The 17,509-nt window shown below is 39.8% G+C and overlaps 1 protein-coding gene across 1 annotated transcript in view; it reads left to right on the plus strand.

The window, feature by feature from the left end:
• Positions 1–17,509, plus strand: part of NEK10 (NIMA related kinase 10) — a gene marked incomplete at both ends in the record, with an annotated part of 103,888 nt that overhangs the window by 22,670 nt on the left and 63,709 nt on the right. Inside the window, 4 exons of the mRNA XM_082303942.1 lie at positions 653–698; positions 1,329–1,450; positions 1,653–1,755; positions 15,897–15,972. Coding sequence (XP_082160068.1) covers positions 653–698; positions 1,329–1,450; positions 1,653–1,755; positions 15,897–15,972 — 347 coding nt within the window. The remainder of the gene's footprint in view (positions 1–652; positions 699–1,328; positions 1,451–1,652; positions 1,756–15,896; positions 15,973–17,509) is intronic.

The following is a 17,509-nucleotide window of genomic DNA, read 5'->3' on the forward strand; positions in this document are numbered from 1 at the left end:
GCATTCTGCTCTTAGCAGTATTAACTGTGAGTTCTCATATAGCAGGGCTTCCAGTTGCTGTTACTGGTTTTGTCTGATCAGTACAATATTGGCCCCTTTTACCTGAGTGCTGTCAATATTGAAAACCTTCTTACTGTAGTGTTAGCAGCAGTGCAAATGCTTGTTACTAAAGATTCCTACTTTCTGTGTTGGCTGTATTTGAACTTTTTTCAGGGATTCTGTAAATTAAGATTGTGATAGAAAACTCATGAGTCTTTGTTCCATTTAATGAATTCTTTGGTTTAAAATACAATGAGAAGATAGCCTTTTTTGTAATTGAAAATTAAAAAACCAGTCTGATCATTAGTGTTCTTAGGCTAAGAAAGCCAATACTTTGATGCAGGCGTAATTGCCTTCATTCAAACTTCATTTACTCTCAATTATGAAGGGGAGAGTAGATAGGAATCATGCTGTATTTTCTTCCTGGTTCCTCTAGTAATGCGCAACACTTCTCTGTGTTTGGGGTAGCAGTGAAAGTCTGCTGCACTGCAGTTTGTAAGCTAGTTTGTAGAATCCTTGTGGAATCCTTCCTTCCAATGCGTAGCTAAACATTATAAATACTGCGCCATCAGTTTAACTACTCTAAACATCTAAATTTCTTTCCTCATTGTAGCTTTATCATCCAAATGTTGTACGGTATTATAGAACCTTCTTGGAAAGTAAGTATAAATGCAGAGAATTATCACATTGTATATAATGAAGAAATAGAAATATGTAATAAAAGCACTTAAAGCTTGGAAGGAGTGTATCAAATTTGAGCAATAAATGGCAATATTTTCTTCAAGAACTGCTACAGTTCAGATAGGCTTATATTCCTTTAAAATATAAAAATTATCTCTCACCATTTTAAAAATTTGTTTACCTATCAGTAAAACTAGATGCAATGTGAACATGTAGAAAGCATAATTCTCGTCCTATAGAGTTAAGGATCTAAAATTTAGAACTGGAATGCTAAGTAGGGAGAAAAGCTATAGTGACTAGTAGAATGAATGATATAGATTGCTCAGCCATATTGTCTTAATTTGCTTTTTATAAAGAGTTAACTACATAGACCTGCCCACTGAGTGATTATCAGGCAGTGAATTCCTTATAGTGGCTCTGATATAAATTGAGGAAAGAATGGAATAACAAGGAGTAGAACTATGATTAAAATGTATTTGTCTGTACAAATAAATTTTTAAAAAGTAAAAAATAACAGCTTTTAAAATATATTTTAACCTCAAATGCTTTATTTTCAAATGCCTTCTGTATAAATGTGATGTTCTATTAATTCATTTTCTTTTATGTAGATGACAGATTGTACATAGTCATGGAGCTCATAGAGGGAGTGCCATTGGGAGAACATTTTCACTCTTTGAAGCAAAAGCAACAACAGTTTACCGAAGAAAGAATATGGCATATATTTATCCAAGTAAGGGCCTCCATTTTTTTTTTTTGTTACCAGGACTTTCCTGCATGTAATTAGTAGCACCGTTTATGTTTGTTAGGCTAGTAAATGACAAAGTAATGGTTATTGTATCAGGCACTAATATCAGATATGAATTTAATTTTATGTGCCTCTATTTAGGTTGTAGTTAAGAATCTTTGTAAGGCTCTTTCTGTTTGTTTTTAAGCTTTGTCTAGCTCTTCGTTATTTGCACAAGCAGAAAAGGATTGTTCATCGAGATCTCACTCCGAACAACGTCATGCTGGGGGATAAAGACAAAGTTACAATTAGTAAGTAGAACTACTTTACTTGAAGAGAATTTCCTATGATGTACGTGAGTAGAGTTTCTTTACTGAAACTCTCAGACGGTTTCAGATTCCCAGGCGTTGGTCACCATACTTGGAAGCTAGTAAATTATTATGTTATTATACTGTTGTGCAAAATAATTGCTAATGCAGATTTTGTGATCATTGCCACCAGGTGTCATCAGCCATGACTATATTTTTTGCAGCTATGTATGTCAAATATGATGGAGGAGATGATTTAGCCCTAAAAAAATTAAACTGTAGTTGTGCTTCAAGGCCTGTTTTTATTTATATCGGCAAGAATATTGAGATAACCAGATTAGGTAACAAGTGCTAATGAACATACAAAGTACAACAGCTGTCTGTTCTATTCCAGTTCTCTCATGCAATTGTTTAGTACCTGTCAGTTGTTCCCAGTGATCAGCTGCAGTAAGGTGCTATTTGTCTAAGCCTGTAGTAGTGAATATTCTTGACCTATGCTTCTATAATCTCCACAGTGTGGAGAAAGCAGCCTAGGCAGGTTTCAGGACAGGCTTTCAAAGCAGTATGTGTGTGAACAGTACTCAAAGTATGACAAAGTTTTTTTACTCTTTGAGTGAATTAATACAACCTGGTACACACAGCAAGCCTTACAGGCAATTCAGATACTGTAGCTTTTAAAGCTCTCGAAGAACTACTGCACTGCCAGTTGCTCTGCTTCCGTTGCTGTAACCACCCCCATAGGACATTTGCCACCATCCATGAGTCAGTATGGAAACAGCACTGGCCACTTTTCTTGGTCAGCAATGTCTGAAGCTAGCTGGATGGCCTTCACTTCTGCAAATTGGCTCGATTCACCTTTTCCTTCAGCAGTTTCTGTGACTTATCATATAGGACTCCATACAGCAGCTTTCCACCTCCAACGTTTTCCTACAATACGACAGGATCCATCAGTGAACCGGGTATATTGTTTCTCATTTTCTGGTAGTTTGTTATACAGTGGGGTCTCTTCAGCCTGTGTCACCTCCTCCTCTGGTGATATTCTGAAATCTTTGCCTTCTGGCCTGTCCATGATCACTTCCAAGATTCCTGGGCAACTGGGGTCTCCTATTTGAGCCTGTTGTGCAATCAGTGCGACCCTCTTACTCCACGTAGCACCAGTTGCATGTTGTGTAGAGGGGATCCTCTCTTTGAACATCCAGCCCAGCACTGGCAGTTGGGGTGCCAGGAGGAGCTGCGCTTCAGTACCAACCACTTCCAAAACAGCTCGAACCCCTTCATATGCTGCCCATATCTCTTTTTTTCAGTTGGAGTACAGCAAGCCTTAGGTCCTCTGTATCCTCTGTATCCCTGACTACAAAACCCTAGGGGTCGACCTCGAGTCTCCCTTGGTGCTTTCTGTCAGAGGCTCCAGGTAGGGCCATTCTCCCTGGCTGTGGTGGTGTAGAGCACTTTTTTTTTTTTTTTTTTTTTTTTTTTTTTTTTTACATCTTGTCCTGCCCAGACTGGCCCAAGGGCTGCTGCATGAACTGTCTCCTGTTTAATTTGTTCAAAGGCTTGTCATTGCTCAGGGTCCCATTTGAAATTGCTTCTTCCGGGTCATTTGATACAGAGGGCTTACAATCAGATTGTAACTTGGAATATGCGTTCTCCAAAAACCCACAATGCCTAAGAAAGCTTGTGTTTCCTTTTTGCTAGTTGTTGGAGACATAGCTGTTTTGTTGATCACATCCATTGGGATCTGATGACATCCATCTTGCCATTTTATTCCTAAAAACTGGATCTCCTATGCAGGTCCCTTGACCTTACTTTGTTGTGTGGCAAAACCGGCCTCCAGAAGGATTTGGACTATTTTCTTCCCTTTCTCAAAACCCTCTTCTGCTATGTTGCCCCATACGATGATGTCATCAATGTATTGCAGATGTTCCAGAGCTTCACCCTGTTCCAGTGCAGCCTGGATCAGCCCATGGCAAATGGTGGGGCTGTGTTTCCACCCCTGGGGCAGTCGGTTCCAAGTATACTGGATGTCTCTCCAAGTGAAAGCAAACTGTGGCCTGCACTCTGCCGCCAAAGGGATTGAGAAGAACACATAAGCAATATCAGTTGTTGCATACCACTTGGCTGCCTTTGAATCCAGTTCATATTGAAGTCCTAGCATGTGCTGCACGGCAGCATTCAGCGGCGCCATGACTTCATTCAGGCTGCAATAGTCTGCTGTTAGTCTCCACTCTCCATTAGACTTTTGCACTGGCCATATGGGACTGTTAAAGGGCGAGTGAGTCTTGCTGATCACTCCTTGGCGCTCTCCAGTCGACAAATCAGCTTATGGATGGGAATCAGGGAGTCTCGGTTGGTGTGATATTGGCGCCGGTGCACCACTGTGGTAGCGATCGGCACCCCTTGTTCTTCGACCCTCAGCAACCCCGCAACAGAAGGGTCCTCTGAGAGACCGGGCAAGGTAGACAGCTGTTTAATTTCCTCCGTCTCCAAGGCAGCTATACCAAAAGCCCACCGGTACCCTTTTGGGTCCTTGAAATACCCTCTTCCTGAGGTAGTCTATGCCAAGGATGCATGGGGCCTCTGGGCCAGTCACAATGGGGTGCTTTTGCCAGTCATGCCCAATTAGCATCCCTTCGGCCTCCAATACAGTCAGCTGTCGGGATCTGCCTGTCACTCCAGAAATCCAGATGGGTTCTGCCCCTTTGTAGCTTGATGGCATTTGGGTACACTGTGCACTGGTGTCCACTAGAGCCTTATACTCCTGTGGGTGTGATGTGCCAGGCCATCGAATCCACACAGTCCAGTAAATCTGGTTATCCCTTTCCTCCACCTGGCTGGAGGCAGGGCCCCTCTAGTCCTGGTCATAGTATTTGTTACTCACTTCTTGTAAATGTGAGTCAGGAGTTCCTTCATTAAAATCAGGAGCAAGGTCAGCCCTTCTGCTCCCTCTGGGGGACTGCCCACTGAAAACTGGAGCAGCAGTCTTCCTGGAAGAACACCCTTTTGTGATTGTTTTTCCTTGCAACTCACGTACCCGTGCCTCTAGGGTCAAGGTGGATTTTCCATCTCACTTCCTCACGTCATCTCCGTGGTCACACAGGTAAAACCACAGGGTGCCCCATGGTGTGTACCCTGTATATCCTCGCTCTTGAGCAGAGCGATACTTACTTCTAATAGTTGAGATACTGGTCTGTACAGGTGGGGAGTAGGACCTATCCTCTTTCAGTTGCTGGACCTCCCGGGACGGTTTCTCCACAACCGAGATGAGAGAGGAAGAGAGATTTTCTTTGTATTCCTGGAGCTGGCTAGCCAATTCATCCAACGTTGGTCCCTCTCCATCCTTCCAGGTCAGCGCTGCCAATGAGTTTGCATGCGACAATGGTACACTCCATATAAACTTTTGCCACATGGGTCGTGTGCACTGGACTTCATCTGGATCTTTGGATAACTGCTTGTTGTCCAGGTCACCATAAATCACCTCCAGCACAGCTAACTCTCTCAGGTACTGGTTACCTGTCTCCATGGTGGTCCATTTGCCTGGGCGATACATAACATCTTCCTTGAAGGGATATCTTTCCTTCATACTTGACAGGAGTTGCTTCCAGAGGCTGAGGGCTTGTGTCCCTTTTCCAATCGCTTTATCACTGCTCCCTTCCCTAGAAAGAGATGCCAGCTGTTTGGCTTCCCTGTCCTCTAATTCCAGGCTACTGGCCCTGTTATTGCAGCATTGGAGCAGCCAGGTGGCAAGGTGCTCTCCTGGACAATGGCTGAAACCTTTTTGCATATCTTGCAGCTCAGTCAGGGATAGGGATTGGGTGGTTTCCATGTCGTTTATGAGTTCTTCCTCTTCCTCCTCCTCTCCTTGTGATGGCCCTGCTTTTTCAGCGTCCCTTACTAAATGAGCTGTTTAGTATTTAGCAACTGTTTTTTTTTATAGTAAATATTTATACGTGATGATGTACATACTTAAATTCATTCATTATTAAATTGTATGTGCTAAAAAACTGTGATTCTTAGTAATGATATAGTTATGAAAGAAGGTGATTTAATGGAGCATTTGTCCCTGAGTGGTGAAAATAAATATTCAGAATATTATTTTAAATTATCATATAGTTGTATTTTATATCAACATACTGCCACTGAGGGGCACTCTTGTCTTGATTTAACACCTTTGCCTTACCTCTGGTCCAATCTAGACATATAGAAGGTAAATGTACTTTCAAATGTAAGCTCAAAACTGCCCTTGAAAAACATTTATATTATTTCTGTTAAAGATTTACAGGAGTTGAAGAAAATTGGAAGAACTGAAACTTATTTTGACTATTTCTACAGTGATTGGTTCAAAACTATTGTAATACTTAAAGAAATACTTTATTTAGTACTTTAATTAGTACCAGTGTATATTGAATTTTCGGAGGGCGCTGAAGACATTTTATCTGTTACTTCTGAATTTTACTGATCCTTGTTGTTTTACAAGCTTAATGAAATTAAGAATAATTTTCTTTCTTTCTAAATATGTACTGTATTGGTAAATGCTGTGGTATTATGCCAAACTCATACAGTCCATGTATGCCAAATCACAGAATGGTTGAGGTTGGAAGGGACCTCTGGAGATCATCTAGTCCAACCACGCTGCTAAAGCAGGTTCACCTGGAGCAGGTGGCACAGGAACGTGTCCAGGTGGGTTTTGAATCTCTCCAGAGAAGGAGACTACAACTTCCCTGGGCAGCCTGCCCCAGTGCTCTGTCACCCGAAAGTAAAGAAGTTTTTCCTCATATTCAGATGGAACTTCTTGTGTTTCAGTTTGTGCCCGTTGCCCTTATCCTGTCACTGGGCACCACTGGAAAGAGTCTGGCCCCATCCTCCAGACACCCTTAAGGTATTTGTAAGCATTGGTAAGATCTCCTCTCAATCTCCTCATCTCCAGGCTAAACAGACCCAGGTCTCTCAGCCTTTCCTCATAAGAGAGATGCCCCAGTCCCCCTAGAAACTGGAGTCCCCCAGGACTCCCAGGTCTTTCTCTGCAGAGCTGCTTTCCAGCAGGTCAACCCTTAACCTGTAGTGCTGCACGGGGTTATTCCTCCTTAGGTGCAGGACCCTACACTTGCCTTTGTTGAACTTCATTAGGTTCCTCTCTGCCCAACTCTCTAGCCTGTCCAGGTCTCGCTGCATGGCAGCAGAGCCTTCTGGTGTATCAGCCACTCCTCCCAGTCTCGTATCATCATCAGCAAACTTGCTGAGGGTACGCTCTGTCCCTTCATCATTGATGAATAAGTTGAACAAGACTGGACCAAGTACTGATCCCTGGGGAACACCGCTGGCTGCAGGCCTCCAGCTAGACTCTGCGCCACTGATCACAATCCTCTGAGCTCTGCCATTCAGCCAGTTCTCAACCCATCTCACAGTCCACTCATCTAACCCACATTTCCTGAGCTTACCTATGAGGATGTCATGGGGGACAGTGTCAAAAGCCTTGCTGAACTCAAGGCAGGCAACATCCACTGCTCTCCCCTTATCTACCCAGCCAGTCATGCCATCATAGAAGGTGATTAGATTGGTCAAGCACGATTTCCCCTTGGTGAATCCACGCTGACCACTCCTGATAACCTTCTTTTCCTCCACATGCTTAGAGATGACATCCAGAATGAGCCATTCCATCACCTTTCCAGGGATGGAGGTGAGGCTGGCTGGCTGGCCTGTAGTTTCCTGGGTCCTCCTTCTTGCCCTTTTTGAAGATTGGAGTGACATTGGCTTTCCTCCAGTCCTCAGGCACCTCTCCTGTTCTCCATGACCTTTCAAAGATGATGGAGAGTGGCTTAGCAATAACATCTGCCAGCTCCCTCAGCACTTGTGGGCGTATCTCATCGGGGCCCATGGATTTGTGGGCATCTGGTTTGCCTAAGTGATCTCTAATCTGATCCTCCTCAAGCAAGGGAAAGTCTTCCTTTTTCCAGACTTTCCTCCCTCCAGGGTCTGAGATTCCTGAGTGCCGGCTTTAGCAGTAAAGACTGAAGCAAAGAAGGCATTCAGTAACTCCAACTTTTCTGTATCCTCCATCACCAGGTAACCCATTTCATTTAGCAGTGGGCTGACATTTTCCCTTGTCTTCATTTTGCTACTGATGTACTTGAAGAAGCCCTTCTTGTTGTCCTTGATATTCCTTGCCAGTTTTAATTCCAAGTGGACCTTAGCCTTCCTCACCGCATCCCTGCATACTCTGACAATGTTCCTGTATTCCTCCCAAGTGGCCCGTCTGTTTTTCCACATTCTGTAAGCTTCCTTCTTCCATTTGAGTTTTGCCAGAAGCTCCTTGCTCATCCATGCAGGTCTCTTTCCCTCTTTGCTTGATTTCTTACTCATAGGGATGCCTCGATCTTGAGCTTGGAGGAAGCGATGCTTGAATACTAACCAAAGACTGGAGCATTTGCAATCTTGATGATTATATCTCACAGTATTTGTGGGTAAGTGTACTATCCATTTGAGAATTTCAAGTGGTTTTAGATGAATGTTAATACAAAATGTCGGATGAAGGTGGTATGCTCAAATATTGAGAAATCTTAAATCTGCCTCTGCAGTGAATTTAACCTTTTATAGGTTAGCTTTTATAAAAGGACAGAGTCTGCTCTAAGATTTACTCAGAACCGTAGTTCCATGTTTACAAGCTGCACAGTCCTCCTAAAGAGAGAGAGTTCAATTTTCTGGGGTCTTTCAAATCTCAAAACTGTCCAAAACTTGTCCCGATCTAATTAGAGTAATACTCCCATGGGCTATCTGTGTGAAGCAGTGTTGTGTGACTACGCCATTAAGATATGGCCTCTGATGGTCCAAATTATTTTGCTTCGTAAAAGAAGTTTGTATATCTTATAGTGCTGTTCTTTTTTTCTTTTCCTCAATCAGTCCTTCTGGAAATAGCAACTCTGTTAATCTTTTGCTATGAGAATCTGCAGGCTGACAATGTAACAAAAGCAGCTTATTCCTCTGGAGCTAAAAAAAAAAAAAAAAAAAAAAAAAGGATAAAAAAAAAAAAGAATAGAATGAGCAATACACTGGAGCAAAGTGTTTCTATAGGCTAAGACTTTAATTCTGTACTGTGCATGGCTATGCAGCAGCCCCAGCAATGAACTACTTAAGAAAGTTCTGGGACGCACAGGTAGGCGTTTCTCACCATGTATGTGAGAACTGAGCCACTCACGTTCCAAATCCCATGAAGACCTCATACAGTTTCTGAGTTTACATTGGTTGAAAAAGGAAAGGAGTGCATAGTGTGGGAGACATTCCCACCTTCTGTCAGCACAGAAAAAAATAAACCTGCTAAAGAATTATGCTTGCTTGTCCTGAAGTCATGGAGAAGTTGCTACATACAGGTAGCCCTTGTAGAAGAATTCCAGCAGAACTTGGTAGTCAGGAACCTATGGTGAAAGGTGGCTGAAAACTAGAATTCATGCAGGCAGAGAACTCTGCAACTGGCCTGGCACAATGTAAGATTAAACTGAGGGGCCTTTTCTAGAAATGGTCTCTGAATATCATCTCTATAGGTTTTACTGAAAAAAGAATACCTGAGGTAATAGTATGAAGAATTTTTTTAATCTGTATGTTCACATTGTATTTTCTTTTTCTTAAATATTGAGTGTGATCAGACACTATCCTTATCCAGATCTTTGTTTATTGTTTTGTTTATAAACTTATGTAAGATACAAATGAAAGTCCTAAGTCCAGGAGGTGCTTCATTCTAATGTGAAGATCATATAACTTCCTTTGCATTTCCTATGACATCTTTTACACATGTCAATTAAATCTGAATTATCCCAGTCTTTTTCCGGCTCTTTTAAGTCGTGTGTTGTTGCAAATGGAAACAGACATTTACAATCTGATCCTAGCCAGGGTGGTGGTGATACAAGATCTCTGTTTCTGACTGTAGAGAACTTTAAGCATACTGTTGTTATGTAGTCTCTGGAACTGCCCACCCTACTTATTTGTTCTGTTTCATCTCTGACATAAATTTGATAGGAAGGGGACCATAACTACCATCTCTTATATGTTGGTACAACATTTAATCATAATTGGTTGAGCTACAAATGCTACGAAAATATAAATATTAAATCATGCTAACCTGCAATTTCATAAAACATCTCATTCTAAATTGGTAGAAAGGTGCTACTGAAATTAGACATCTCTGGTCAGGTTGAATGTGTGATTTATAATTTCTGACACAAAAAAAAGTAGAATTTTCGGCACGGCCTGAATGTAAGTTGTTTTGTATAGGGTTTTAGAGATTCATCGAACCAGTATTATCTGTGGCTCTCGGTTTAACCTGCCCAGCCTTTTTATATAAGACAGTGAGAAGTTACAGTTCGCTGAATTTAAGATGTGTATCTGCTCTTATTGCAGTTATTTTTTACTGCAGCTGTGTTTTGTTTCTAGGACAGCATATTTCTGTCTAGAGCTCCATAGCTGCATCTGTTTGTAGGACAAAACAGAAGACTGTATATCATCAGTTTTCCTAAATGTCATCTAGTTGCAGGAAGGTTTAGATCCTGATCGTCAAAGAGGGCTGTGTGGAATCACTGACACCTTTCAGGTCTAATATCGAGGAGAATTGTGAAGGGTTCCATACGCTCTTTTGGGTGGCATGCTCTGTTTAATGTTTAGCACACATGATACAATAGCAGCAGAAAGGATCTATATGGAACTGAAACCTAGGATTATATAGCAGCAGAATACGAGTTTTGAGACAACTCACCTGTCTGATATACTTCTAATAACAGGCAGCCATGAACTGTCAGAATGGTGAAGCAAATGAGACTAGAATAGTTCAAATAGTTGCTGGATGCTGGAAGAAAGCTATCTGTTAATTTTGTAATTCAGCATACTTGCTTGTTGAGTGCACTTTTTAAAAGACCTGTTGCCCTCTGATTCTGTGCCATGCCCAGAGAAGCAGTGGCCATGAGGTAAAGTGGTTATAGCTAGCGTCTGTTGTGTGTTATTCACTACTTTTTGGAGTCGTTTGGATCAGTGCTAGTTCTTTTGCACATTATATGGCTCATTTAACCAGTCTTCATTATCAGAATTGCTACCCTTAATACCAAGATTCAAGGAAATGCTTGTAGTACTTCATTTTCAAAGCTTCCATAATAGGCTGAGTGGAATTTTCCACTTGTTTATGTTCACACTGTAAATCAAATATTCTGGACGCTATTTGTGGATTAATAGCACAATTGCAACTCTCTCCACAAATCTCAGTTCTAGATGTGGATCAATGCTAAAGTTCTTAGTGCAGAAGTTACAAGCTTCACAAAACTGGCAGGTAGTAGGCTGAGTTTATGAAGCATTGATATTAGCACACAGAAAGGAGAATGATAGAATAGCTACAAAGGTGTATTTGGGAATGATGAAAAATGAATTCTATTCCCATTCTATTGATGGAAAAGAGTAGAATAAGTATGTACTACTGTTGATTAAATTGCAGATTATCTTGATTTTAGGCTACGCTTTTATGGAAAATAAAATTGAAGTTCTATTTTGATCTTCCAGATCACTGTAACTCAGTAAGTTGCTGATAAACTTTCTTCATTACAGTTGCAAACTTGCTGAAGAGAAGCAAAGTGATTTTGTATCATCCTGAGACTTTCAGGGTAGAAGTAGAAACCGTTCAATGGGGACACAGTGAAAATTTGACCTGAGTAGGTCTGAAGTTCACATATATGGTGAATTTGGTACTCCATTCATCCTCCTTTTTTGCTTTGCTTTTGGTCTTTGTGTGCATATTCGACTTTAGGAAAAATTAATGGCATTTTCAAATAGGATTCAAATATAAATTAAGGCAACAAACGTGCAAATATGAGATCAGTGTTGTTAAGATGTAGTATCTGGAAAATTTTCCTCTCTGTTTTTACTGTAGAAGATCAATCTACTAGGTGAAACTTCTGGGAAATAAAATGGCAAATGAAAAACCAGATTCTGTCAATAAAAAAAGAAAAAAAACATTGCTTGTACCTGAAATGCTCATTTAAAGAGACTGCTAAGATTTAGAAAGTTTTTGTAATTCAGCTATTATGAAACTTGAAGAAATGTTTCTGTAGGAGGTTAAAATACTAGTCAAGTCCGCCTACTCATTTTTTTCATAGTTCTCTCTTCCCTTCATGCCCTGTTCCCCAGCATATTAATGTTTTCTGAAACAACCTTATTTCATTATCACTTACTCTGCTACCCTAAACACAACAGAAACAAGTGAAAACAAGTGAAGAAGGGTGTTTCAAAATCTACAGGATTATGACTGCATCATTTTGTGTTAATTTCTCTTCCTATTTGACGACTGTTTTGCATAGTTGTTTGCCTATTTTTTAATGAATTAAAAAAAAAAGTTTCATTTTCTAGATTCCTGATATATAGAGGAAAAAACCCACAAAGCTTAATGTTTACAATCACAGTACAAAATTTAGTCAAATGTAATAATACCATGGAGATATATGACTATTGGTAATGAATTAAATGGCATGTCTAGTCATATTTTATAAAGATCCATCTAATGGTGATAGTTTGTTAGTTTTTTATTGTCTTTGAACAGACTTAAAAATAATCTTCAATGAAGGATGCCAAGCTTCCAACCACTGGAGAAATTAGCTGTAAGGAAATTATGTCAGTTGAGGTTGCACAGTAGACAAAACACCAAAAACTATTACCATGGAAATTTTATTTTATAAAACTTGTTTGCTATATTGGTGTACCTACCATTCCCCTCAGTTTGCAAACTGTCATGTATTAGGATGGTACAATAAGTTGTAGTGGTGATATGCATGTAATTCACATGAACCTGAAAATTTAAAGCAGTGTTTAAAACTGGAAAAAGTATCATATTTCAAAATGACATGTGCAGGTGAAAACAACCATTATTTTGTAGCAACAGACAGCTCTCTTTTTGGGCAGGTACATGGATCTTTCCACTGGTGCCATTAAAGCTCCAAGACTGCTTCCTCATGGAAATATGTCATCTACTAACATTTTGGTTTTTCTTCAGCTGTACTACAAAATAACCATTGTTTGTTTTATTTTTGGTCCAAAAGGGGTAATTTTTACTTTTCAAGAAGGAGGGATAATCTAACAGTCAAAATGAGGGGGTTTGCTATTTTTTGAGAATGAGGGAGTTGCCTCTCTAATGCCAATTTTATTCCTGCGTTGCAAGACAACAGAGGGCAACAAGAATCCTCTGAAGTGGTAGACAATTCAATGATTTTAGGACTGCAATATCAGGTCTGGGGCTAGACTAAAGCAATATGAAACTAGCCTAGAAAAAGGGTGAGCTAAACTCATCAAGACACAAGTGCCAAATGAGCTGGTTTCCAGAAACACTGCAAAAGAGGGGCAGGACTGGTCTTTTTTATGGCAGAGGGTTACTAGCTCATCTTTCTTGTAGAATCTTGCTCTGAATCACTAAGATGGGTTTATAATTTTCCCTTTGGATGGACTGATGCAGCATGCATTTCTGCTTCCTGATGTTGGCGGTGGCTGGATGGCCTGCCTGCCCTCCCCCTTCCTCCCGTTTTGTGCTCTTTGCCTTTGCTCTTACCAGCCTTTGTTTTGGTTAATCTAATTTACTGGTTTACAAAGCTTTCACTGGCCTTCTCAGTATGATTCTTTAAGGGCTTTTCTTTTCCATTTTTCTCTGGCACCTTTATTCTACTGATATTTATCATGATATTGTCAGCATTGATATAGTTCCTTCCAGCAAGTACTCACAATGCTTCTGTTAATTGGGAGGTTGCTTTTTTGTGTAAGTGAGTGAGAATAGAAGCTGTAGGAAAGCATTTGGAAGCTGTAAGTTTTGTGTTTCATTTGAAATTGGTGAAATTTATGATCAGATGCATCTGCATTCACACAGATGTGTGTAAATTGGTTAGGTCTAGCTTCTGAGGAAGGGCCTATTCCTGTACTTAAGAGCTATGTCTTAATGCTTGGTGTACCATTGGATGAATTAACTGTAGTAAATCGAGATGGTTCAGGAAGAATACTTTAATAAGTAGGATTTTGAATTTCAGGAGTGACCAATAAGATCATAACATAAGAATCATTAGATCAGGTCAAAGATTTATGTAGGTCTCTCTCTGTGCTAAAAGCTGACACTTGAGTAAAGTTCATAAGAAGTTGAGCAAGTATTGAGTTATCTTGCTCTCACAATTCTGTTCCAGCTTCTAAAAGATATACTGCTACAGTTTGAAGCTGCTTCAGGGAATTGCCCAATATGAATTGTCGCAATGGGTCCTCATTAATCAAGCCTCAGTTCACGGCTGAAACAATGAATACCAGTTAATAGTGGTCATCTTTATGTTTGGTCATATCTTCATTTAATGGTATGGGAGGCAGGCCTCTCGCAGTTCACAGAAATTGTTTCATTTGTTTGCTAGTTACTGTAGCAACTTTTGGCATCAAATACCAAATAAAGAATCCTGGAGTATTAAAAACTGTAGACCAATTTATAAGCTGCAGACAATGCCTAAATAAATTAAAAGAAGCAATTTCACTAGTTTGATGCAGTTCAACATTTGCCAGTTCCTTTTCATTCGTATTATGGGCTTGAAAAAGCTAAGAAAAAGCATTTATGTTTAATATAAAGCTGATTGTCCTGTGCTTTACGTTCCTTAGCTCTGGCAGCACCAGTTGTATTTAGGAGCTTCTTGCTGGTGTCAAGACAGTTTAGCAGAATTTGAAAAAGTTATTGCCTGTGAAATGTTTTTTTTCCCTCCGTTTCTGAGGACCTGAGCCTAAAAGGAAGAGAATATATTTACTTCATCTGGCTGATTTTTCCCGTGCTTTCTTTTTTCCAGATAATGACTAATGTTTTATTAAAATAGACTACTTCTTCCAGAACAGAGCTGTCCAGCTCTCCTCTCTCCTTTCCTAGATCTTTCAAGCACCAGGAACTGAATTTATTGATTGAGGGAAGCTCCTCAGTGATCCTGTTAATTTAGCATTGTTTCTACTTATATTTTCCAAGCACTGCAGAGCTAGTCCTTCTTTGAACATTTTGTTCAAAGAAAAATGACTGTGGCCTGGGTACCTAGATTTGGCTTTCTTATCAAAGGCCCTTTCTGAATAAGAGATCTACTCCTTTTCGGACCTTTGAGGCTTGCACTGAGCAAGAGCCAACAGAAATTAATTTTTCTTACTTGTGTTTCTTCTGATCTGCAGCTTTTTTTGATGAGTAGAAACATTTTGAACTAAAATGTTTATGAACTATCTCACTGTAAAAACAATTGGAATAGAATTGCTATGGGCTCTGTCCAAGTAGAACAGGAGCCTTAAAATATTTTAAACAATGTTGTTTTACCACACAAATCTTCCCAATTCTGAAGTGGTATTACAATACAAAATATACGAACAGACTTTAAGTATAATGATTTTCTCTTGTTCTCTGTGCTTGGATTTAATAAAGTGCAATGTATCTTAGCTGCATTTTTGCATTGAGGCAGCAGTATTGAACTGAAAAAAATGAACTGTCTGCATGGAACTTAGATTAAAAATACCTTCTCTAAAGACTGTGCGTGACAATTTTGTGAAAGACTACCTGAAAATTACACAAAAGGCACTTATATTAACATAATTGCATGATCATCTAAATCTACAGCCTTTGTCACAAGGTAGGGTTAAGATTCACCATTATTTCTTACCAAATGTAATCTTTGAACATGAACTATTCAGATATTAGACCCCCCCATACTCCTTTGAAATTAAATTTCTCAGAAAGTCCACACTTCCCAGCTATCATCATTTGAAGGAAAGCGAAATAATTACTAACTTCATTACATTATTTTTTCCATTAATTTGGGTATTAGATCACTGCTTATTAGATACTTACCATTGTCACGCAATTGATTGGAATATATTAATAGAAACCTGAAACCGGTCATGTACTTTGGATTGAAAGCGGCAGAGGTGCGTTAATAATATTTTTAAAGCTGGTAGGCCTGATTCAAATTTAAGTTAAGTTGTTGATTAATGTGGAGATAGGAAGATAGTAAAGTCCAGTACTGTGAAATGTAAAAGATAAAAAAAAAAAAAAAACACATTTAAAAAAATCCTGTTGTGAACTGGCACTGACTGTCATGCAAAGAGGGTGATTATTGACATGTGAATCTTTTTTTTCTTTATTGTAGCTGACTTTGGGCTTGCAAAGCAAAAGCAAGAAAACAGCAAACTTGCATCAGTAGTGGGAACCATTCTGTACTCATGGTAAGTACTCCTGCATACAGCATTCAGTTCAGTGACTTCCATCTTCAGGGTTACTCTTTTGGAGCAGACAGGCAAGTTACAATGGAGTAAGGAACAAGGTGCAAGTTACCCACCCACAGCTACTCTGCAGGAGTTGGTGGCCTGCCTATTTTGCTCTTGCCTATTCTTGCACATGGCAGTTACTCTGGGTTAAGTTGGTGCAAAAATGAAGTAACTGCAGTTGTGTAGTAACTTATTCATCTATCTATGTCCTTATTGGTAAAGAAATGTGTTTTCAAGTTATAAAAAGATGTATGTAAACAATAGAAATTAATTTTAATGACTTTTAATGTAATTGTGGCTTCAATATTCAGTTACATTGTACGTGTTGACAACTTACCTTCTGAAAAATATTTGAAATTGCTGCTAGTGGATTTGAAAACCATGACGCACATTGTTTGCAATTTAAGCTTAGTAAATGCATAAATGACTGCTCTAAAATTTTGCCTTAGCCAATACATTATTTAGTCTGCTGAATGAGCTGCAGTTTCCTTTGGCATCCCATTTGTGAGCAAGCCAAAGTGAGGAACCATATTGTGTTAAATTGTGGTACCAATATAGCTACATATGCATGTTCCTATATTACGACTAGATTACTACTCCTCCATGAACAAACGAAGAATGTTGCACAGCATGCAGTCTATACTTTAATATTGTTTTCTGTTTTCATCAGAAATTTTAATTTACAAAATACCTGCCAATAAGGAGAAAAACCTGACAGAACATTATATCCTAAATAAAACTGGAAGTGGTTTCGTCCTAAATTTCTTCTAAGACCACTGCACTGGCTGGGGCACTGACAATATCTTTAGCAGAATTTTACAGGCCTTTTTGGTCTCAGTCTTCTTCAATCTTCTTTTCTGCTGTGGTGACCACATGTGATGGCCATATACCTGTCAGAATGCTTGGCCTCTGTGCTTGTAATAAGTAATTAAAGGTTCCAAGCTATCGGGGGAGCTACTGGTGGCTCTTCTGAATTAAGAGGGAGAGTCAAGAACTCAGGCATTCAGCAGTTGAATATAATTTATGTTGCCACTTTTGAAATTGTTACTTGTGATTTCCTAGTGCAAGAATGATAATGATTGACAGTTAATCCCTAGAAATCGTTAAATCCTAGAATGGCTTCAAGAGTGAGTCCTTGTAATGTGTTAAACATTCAGGTCCCATACCTTGAAAACTAATGCATATGCTGCTTCTTAGTGAGCAAAAGTAAGGTGATTGCACGGCTGCCTTAATTGGTTCCTCAAATACTCCTGAAGTATAGCACAGTCTGTGAGTGATGCTGTATTGGGTTTGTGCGGCAAGGTTGTGTGGTAGCGGGGGTGCTACAGGGGTGGCTTCTGTGAGAAGCTGCTAGAAGCTTCCCCCATGTCAGACAGAGCCAATGCCAGCTGGCTCCAAGACAGACCCGCTGCTGGCCAAGGCTTAGCCAACCAGCGATGGTGGTAGCACCTCTGTGATAACACATTTAAGAAGGGGAAAAAAAACCTGTGCAACA

Source organism: Platalea leucorodia (genome assembly GCF_965183815.1).
Source record: "Platalea leucorodia genome assembly, chromosome: 1".
In the NCBI taxonomy this organism is placed as follows: Eukaryota; Metazoa; Chordata; class Aves; order Pelecaniformes; family Threskiornithidae; genus Platalea; species Platalea leucorodia.